Raw genomic sequence first — 8,432 nt, 5'->3', positions numbered from 1 at the left:
TCTCTCTCTCTCTCTCTCTCTCTCTCTCTCTCTCTCTCTCTCTCTCTCTCTCTCTCTCTCTTCTCTTTTCTTTTTCTAACATGACAAAACCTATATGAACTGATCCAAAGTAAAGTAAGAAGAACTGGAAGCTCATTGTGCACTGTAATAGCAATGTTATAGTGATAGGCAACCATTAAAGACTTGGCCATTCTGATCAATACAATGAACCAAGAAAATTCCAAAGGATTTATGATGAAAAAATGCTATCTACCTCCAGCAGAAAACTAATGGACTCTGAGTACAAATTGAAGTATACTTTTCTCACTTTCTTATTTTTTCTTGCTTTTTTTAGAAATATAGCTAATTTGAGAATGTTTTGCATGACTTTACATGTATAATTGATATCACATTCCTTGCCTTCTCAGTGGGTGGGGGAGGAGATGGGAGGGAAGGAGGAAATTTGGAATTCAAAATTTAAACAGAAAAGAATGCTAAAAATAAATAAATAATGATTTAAAAATACACATGAATCAAGGGTCCATTGCATACAAAATACCATCTTTAGATATGATAGGAGATACAAATTCTCCCCTAAGGAGATTACAATTGTGTTGTTTGTAGGAGGTGTAATAATGAGAGACAGCATATTTTCAGTGACAAATGAGTTGTACTGATAGACATCTCAATTCCATTAAAAAACATTACATTGGGAGGTTTTTAAAAATAAAATTCTTACTTTCTGTCTTAGAACTAATACTGTATATTGGTTCCAAAGTAGAAAAGTAGTAAGGGCTAGGCAATGGGGGTTAAGTGACTAGCCCAGGATTGCATAGCTAGGAATTGCTTGATTTGAACTCAAGACTCCCATCTTCAAGCCTGGCTCTCTATCCACTGAATCATCTAACTGCCCCCTCCATTCAATTTTAACAAACATGATTTTAACACCCACTATGTACAAAGAACTATTTTAGGTGTTAAGGAAGTTGTTGTTCAGTCTTTTCAGTCATGTCCAATTCTTTGTGACCTCATTTTGGGATTTGTTTTGCCATTTTCTTCTCCAGCTCATTTTATAGATGAGGAATGGAGGTAAATGATGTTAAATGATTTGTCTAGAGCAGTGGTTCCCCAAATTTTTTGGCCTACTGCCCCCTTTCCAGAAAAAATATTACTTAGCCCTCTGGAGATTAATTTTTTAAAAATTTTAATAGCAATTAATAGGAAAGGTAAATGGACCTGTGGCCATCACTGCCTTCCTGGATCACTGCAGCACCTACCAGGGGGCAGTAGCACCCACTTTGGGAATCACTGGTCTAGAGTTACAGAGCAAGTAAGTGTATCAGGCCAGATTTGAACTCATGAAGATGAATCTTCCTGATTCTAAATTTAGTGCTCTGTCCACTGTACCATTGAACTGCTCTGAATGCTAAGGATACAAAATCCTTACTTTCAAGGAACTGACATTCTACTTGGGAAGAGGATGATTGATGAAAGAGAAAATACAACATGGATACATATAATTAAGTAAAGGTAATTTGAAGAGAGAGAGGATACTAACATCTAGGAAGTTCAGCAAAGGTTTTGCACAGAAGAAGGTAACTGCACTGTACCTTGAAGGACTATAAGAGCTACAGGTAAGGGAGAAACATGTTCCATACATTGAGGATAATCTGTGCAAAAATACTGAGGTAGGAGTTATGATGCTAAGTCTGGAGCATAGCAACTTGGCCTATTTGCCCAGTATATGTAATTTTTAAAGTAAAGAGTATTATTATATAATAAGTCTGAAAGTCTTAGAGGTGGCAAGGGCACAGAACTGCTAATTGCTACCAAATATATCATGGGCTTAATGCTGTTAGTAGGAAGGCATGGTAAAAGAACCTAACTTTTATGTAGGTAAAGATACTTAGAGGAGCAAATTGTTTCTTTTCAAATTTTTATTTTTATCTTCAATTCTAAATTTTTTTCTGTCCCAACTCCCTGCCCTAGCCATTGAGATGGCAAGAAATATGATATTCATTATATATATGAAGTCATACAAAATATGCTTCCACATTAGACATGTAAAAAATCAAGAAAGGAAAAATATGCTTCATTTTGCATTATAAGATTATTATTTCTCTACTTGGAAGTGTATAGAATTTTCCATCATGAACCCTTTGGAGTTGTGGTGGATCATTACATTAAGTCTTTCATAGTTGATTATCTTTACAATATTGCTGTTATTATATACATTGTTCTCTTGGTTCTGCTCATGTTACTTCACATCAATTCATACAAATCTTTCCAGGTTTTTCTGAAAATATCCCCTTCATCATTCCTTACAGCACAGTGGTATTCCATCACATTCATATGCTGCAACTTGTTCAGACATATCCCAATTGATGGACATTTCCTCAGTTTCCAATTATTTGCAACCACAAAAAAAGTTGCTGTAAACATGAAAAGACCTAGTAGCAGCATTGCTGGATCAAAGAGTATGCAGTTTTATAGCTTTTTGGACATAGATCTTCCTAGTGGTTGAACTATTGGCCAGCTCTGCCAATAGTTTATTAGTCAGACAGCTTGGACAGGGTAGATAGCTCTGTCAACAGTGCATTAGTGTGCCTGTTTTCCTACATCCCCTCTAGCATGTGCCATTTTCATTTTTTGTCATCTCAGTCAATCTGATATGTGTGAGATGGTACCTCAGAGTTGTTTTAATTTGCATTCATCTAATTATTAGTGATTCTCAACATTTTTTACATGATGAATTATAGCTTTGCTTTTTTCCTCTTAAAATGATCTGTTCATATTCTTTGATCATTTATCAATTGGGAAATGGCTCTAATTTTTAAAAATTTGGTTCAGCTCTCTATACATTTGAGAAATGAGAATGTTAGTAGAGAAACTTTCTATAAAGGTTTTCCCAACTTTCCTGCTTTTTCTTTTAATTTTGGCTGCATTGGGTTCATCTATGCAAAAACTTCCAAATTTCAAGTAATCAAAATAACTAATTTTACCTCCCAAGGACCCCTCTATTTCTTGTTTGGTCATGAACTCTTTCCCAAGTCATAGATCCTATAGGCAATTTCTTCTATGCTCCCCTAATTTGCTTATGATATCACTCTTTATATTGTGAGATATTGGCCTCTTTCCAGTGTCTGCCAGACTACTTTCCAGTTTTCCCAGCAATTTTTTTGTCAAATAGTGAATTTGTGTCCAATAGTTGAGATCTTTGGGCTTATCAAGCACTAGCTCTCTTCCTTCTGTATATTGTGTCTATTCCACTAAACAGTGCCTAATTCCACTAATAACTTATCTTGATGATAACCATTTTGTAATGTAGTTTGAGATCTGGCATTGCTTGGTCCCCTTCCTTCACATTTTTTCACTGATTCCCTTGATATTCTCAACTTTTCCCCTCCAGATGAATATTATTTTTTATCACTTTAAAGTTATTCTTTGGTAGTTTGTTTGGTATCACACTAAATAAGCAATTTAGATAGGTTGGGGCCAGATTGTGAAGGGCTTTGAAAGCTAAATGAAAGAGTTTTTATTTATATCAGAGGCAATAGGGAGCCACTAGAATTTACTTAATAGAAGAGTGACATGACCAGATATGCAGTTAAGAAAAATCACATTTATTTTTGGTTTTTAAATTAATACTGGAAAAGAGAGCACACAAATATAAAAAGAAAAGGGAATAAACAGATCTAGGAACTAAGGCATGAGTGAATGTAAGTTGGCTCATGCCAGATATAGACAGAAAAACTATGGAAAATAAATCTGGAAAGGCAAGGTAGGACCATTGTATGAAAGACTTTTGATATCACAGGACATGGGTTAGAATCCATGTTTGGCTACTTATTTTCCGTGTGTCCTTAGGTAAGTCACTACTTCTTTGGGCTACAGCTTTCTCAGAGACCCTCCCAATTCTAAATCCAGTGGTCCTATGCATAACTATCAGTTCACAGAGTAGATATTTGGCTCTATGGTAATTTCATAGTAATCCAAAGGAGAGAGGACTGCCTCTGATGGCTGATCTCTGTACCACCCTATGTAACTTGGTTCTGCATCTGACTCACCCTTCTCTAGGATGTAGGCTAAAGAAATGACCTAGTGGTGGGGGGGGCAGTTATATGGATCAATGAATAAAGTACCAGGCCTGCAGATAAGAATCCTAAGTTTCAAATCTTGTCTCACATACTTCCTAGAAATGTGACCCTGGGCAAGTCACTTGACCCCCATTGCCTAGTCCTTACTACTCTTCTGCTTTAGACGTGATATTAGTATTGATTCTAAGATGGAAGGTAAGTTTTTTTTTTAAAGATATAGTCTAGTCTTACATGCAGGTGGTATATACCTGGGGGTAGCTGGGTGGCTCAGTGGATTGAGAGGCAGGTTTAGAAATTAGAGATCCTGGGTTTAAATCTGGCCTCAGACACTTCCTAGCTATGTGACCCTAGGCAAGTCACTTGACCCCCATGACCTACCCCTTACCACTCTTCTGCCTTGGAACCAATATATAGTATTGATTCTAAGACAGAAGGTAAGAGTTAAGAAAAGAAGTCTATATGGTGTGACTTCCTCTCCCATACAGCTAATTAATGCCGATAATATTACCTTCCTTTGATTTGGAGCAGTTATAAGGAAACTCCAAGAGGAGGAAGTATGCCTGACCAAGGAAGGTCAGCACCTTCTCTTTCAACTTACAGTTATTAGAGAGTTGCCCAGAGCCCTGAGTGGTTAATAAGTTCAGAGCCACCATGCGTCAAAAATAGGATTGGAGTGAGTAAGAGTCTTTAATAAAATGTAGATACTTCTGGGAGATATCATAACCCAAAATGGTAGCTTATTGTGAGCCAAAGAGAAATAACATAAAATGTGAATCCCATCAGATCCAGCTGTAGCTGATGGTTGTAACTATATGACTCTTTTCATTAATAAAGGTTTTGCTGTATAATAAATCACTTTAATTTAAAAGAAAAAGGAGAATATGTGGGAAGCCAATAAGAGAAACAGAGTCTCAAATAGATAAAAATCCAAGACTCCTCTTTTGACCCCTTTTATGATCCATACCTTTTCTTAATGAAAAACACGATAGTCTTATTGGAAAACTTTAAGTTCCTAGCAAACCACCAGTCAAGAGGTTAACATTCTCTCCTTTGGGCAGAAATACAATTACTTGGTTTTAGACAGCCAAGGTCAAATCTAGACAAAACCTCCTCCAGTGGGGGCTATTCGCTCCTAAGAAAATATTCCCAGACTCAACTTGCTGATAATTGACCAACCAAAATTCAGCCTTGGCCTTATTATATTTTGAAGTCAATGAAGTTTTTTTGTGCTTTGATATGACATAATTTGTCATTTCTGCACAACTGCGAAGTTCTGGGAGTTCTTTTGTGTGAAATGAGTCTTGAAACATATATAATAAACTCAATGCTGCTGGAGACAGAACTGAAACCATGAGCTGAAAGATCTTCCGTGTCCATTACTTTCTTATCAACTAATCTGTCCTTATCAGATTATCTGGAGATGATAAATAGATTTCGACAGTAGCTGTTTTGCCACATCCTTTTCTGACAGCAGCTTTGAGCATAGTGTTCAGGGGAAAGGGCATGCAGGCACTGTGTCCCTTGGGTGAAAGGGGAATCCCAGAGGGAAAAGTAGAGGAACAAAGACCGTAGGTGCATGCTTTACATTCTAGCCTTGAACTAGCTAAGGGGAGGGAGGGGAGCAGACCTCTGTGAGAGCCCTCCCTGCCAGCTCCCTTCACACTTCTTCCTCCCCCTCCTCCCATACCCTGCCAATCCTGATGTTACATTTCTGAGCCTGAGTTCACAATAAATAGCTGAATAAGATAAGGCAAAGACAAGAAAATTCTAAAAAGAATAGGAGAACATCTCTGGTATTTAGAATTTTGTCTTTTTTGTTTTAAATTCAAACCAAAGGTTAAAACATCACCACCACTGCCTCCATCCATACCCCCTTACCTATCCTGTCATAGGCCTCTCCTGTGCCCTCGTTTTCTATGGCATTCCATAGCCTGTTCACTTGATCACAGTTGATTGTGTCAGTATCAGGATCTGGAAGAAAAAGATAATTAGATGAAAGAGAAGCAATATGGTGTTCTATCAAAAGAATCCTGAACCAAGAGTTGGGAGATCTGAGTTCAAATCCCTGCTCTTTTCCTATCTGTATGACTTAGAACAAATCACTTAACTTCTCTGAGCCTCTGTTTACCCCTTTGTAAAAGGAAGCTATTAAAGTTGATAGCCTTGAAAATCCAGATCAAAAGTCTATGAGTTTATGAGGAACAAAGGAGTTAGGAAATCCCTGGAGCAGAGACAGGTAGAAAGAGGGCTATGGGGTTAGGTTTAAGTAGAAGTCAGAGCTCAATGAGTGCTATCTCTGGGATTGCCTCTTGGTGCTGTCCATGGTACTATCATGCTTACTGGGACACTGTGATCCCAGCCTCCTAGGAAGCAGGATTTTGCTCTCAAACCAGCAGGGCTGGTTCTGAAACTTCTTTGTTCTCTATCTCTAACTATCTTAGTTGAATCCCACAATCTATATAGTTACACCAACCAGAAAGTGTTTGGAGTAACTGCTAAGAGTTTGGAGTCACTTCTGAAAGGCAGGTAGGTGGTGCAGTGAATAGAATGCTGGTCCTGGAGTTAGGAAGATCGGAATTTAAATCTAGCCTCAGAAACTTCCTACCCATGTCACCCCAGACAAGTCCTGTGTATGCTTCAATTCCCTCAATTCAAATGAGGATCATAGTAACACCTACTACTTGAAGGTTGTTTTGAGGATCAAGTGAGATCATATTTGTAAGAAACATAGCACAGTGCCTTGTATATAGTAGATACCTAATACATTCTTATTTCCTTCTCCTTTTTATTCCCATAAGGAGGTGAATCAGATTAAACACAATTATGGAGCAGAAGAGAAGGGAGATAGCAGTATGGTACAGTGAAAAGGTCACTAGACATGAGAGTCAGAAGATTTCTGGCTCTCTTCAAGACCTGGCTTTACCACTTACTAACTGTGTGACCTTGGACAAAAATTTTGACATAGCTGAGACTCAGTTTCCTTATCTGAAAAATTATTAGATAAATTAATTGAATTTAATGATTTTTAAGATCCTTGTAGTTCTGTCATTCTTGATTCTGAGACTCAAGGAAGAATTTATTTCTCAGATGTCCCACACGGATATCAAAAGAAACTTACTAAAACAGAAGGTTGATCATATTACTCTCCTGCTCAAGAATCTTCCACAGTTCTGCACTGCCCCATGGATAAAACACATACTCAGCTTCAAAGTTGTCTTTCATTGTCTGGTTACAGCCTACCTTTCCAGATTTATTTCTTATTAACTTCCATCACATATTCTCTGTTACAGATAAATTGGCATACTTGCTTTTCCTCAAGCACAACATTCTGTCATCTTATTTTTTGCATAATTGGTCTCCCATACTTCCTGAAATGCACTTCCTTTTCATCTCATCCACTTAGAACACTTAATTTTCTTTAAAACTCAAGTACTACCTCCTACACGAAATCTATTCTGATTGTCTTAGTTCTTAGTGTTCTCTTCTTCCTCAAATTATTATGTATTTACTTCTCTGTGTAAAAGATTTTATTTGATTGGTTGAATGTAAGCATTTAGAGGGTATAGACTATTTTTCGTTTTATCTTTGTAGCTCCACCACCAAGTTAACTACATTACTTTGCATGAAATAGATGTTAGTAAAGATTTATTGAACCGAATGACACCAATGTGATTTCCTCTGATTGCAAGAGATCTCATGGAGAGCCACACCCTCTGAGGCTGGCAGGGGATTAGGAAGATTATTTTGTGCAATCCCTTCATTTGACAGATGATGAAATGAAAGTACAGAGAAGTCTAGTGAATGGGCACATAAGTAGTAAGTAGGAAATGTGATATTCAAACCTAGAGCTCTGATTATAAAACCAGTGCCTTTCCCATTACACCATGCTAAAGGTTGGGGGTGGGGGTAAGATAAGGGGGGAAGTAGGGTAGGATATGATCAAGTCTTTTGGAAGCATCACTCACCTGAAGAAAACTCAACCTCTTCTTCTCCAGTCAGGGATTGGTCGTAAAAATGGAAAAGTTGTAGGGGGTCAACCTCACTTTGGAGCAGCCCCAAGTAGCTTCCTTCTGACAGTGGCCCAGATTCCATAGCTGTGCACTGACCACTAGCTGAAATACACAAAACATATTCTCTTAGTAATGTAGTATTGAGTCATCCTGTTACAAGGTTCTCACTGGTGTATGAGGTAGCACGAGTCAAGGCAAGAGGACGAATATTTATTAAATGTGTATTCTATACCTCTATGCATTCTATGCAGAGCACAGAAGATTTAGAAGTCTTGTGGTCCCTGCATCCAAGGAATTTACACTCTAGCTGTGTCTCCAGCTGAGAGATAAGGGATAAACTCATGAA

General features: G+C 37.7%; 1 protein-coding gene across 1 annotated transcript in view; it reads right to left on the bottom strand.

Annotated features, from left to right (window-relative positions):
• The window catches only part of CIITA (class II major histocompatibility complex transactivator), a 36,728-nt gene extending 28,545 nt beyond the window's left edge, over positions 1-8,183 (bottom strand). Inside the window, exons 1-2 of the mRNA XM_044657326.1 lie at positions 8,042-8,183; positions 5,955-6,047 (exon numbers count right to left, since the gene is read on the bottom strand). Coding sequence (XP_044513261.1) covers positions 5,955-6,047; positions 8,042-8,168 — 220 coding nt within the window. The 5' untranslated portion in view covers positions 8,169-8,183. The remainder of the gene's footprint in view (positions 1-5,954; positions 6,048-8,041) is intronic.
• Between the last annotated feature and the right edge of the window lie 249 nt (positions 8,184-8,432).

This window comes from Gracilinanus agilis, chromosome 1, assembly GCF_016433145.1.
Source record: "Gracilinanus agilis isolate LMUSP501 chromosome 1, AgileGrace, whole genome shotgun sequence".
Classification (NCBI taxonomy): Eukaryota; Metazoa; Chordata; class Mammalia; order Didelphimorphia; family Didelphidae; genus Gracilinanus; species Gracilinanus agilis.
Note: the sequence above shows the minus strand (reverse complement) of the source record. Positions and strands in the feature narration are given on the sequence as shown.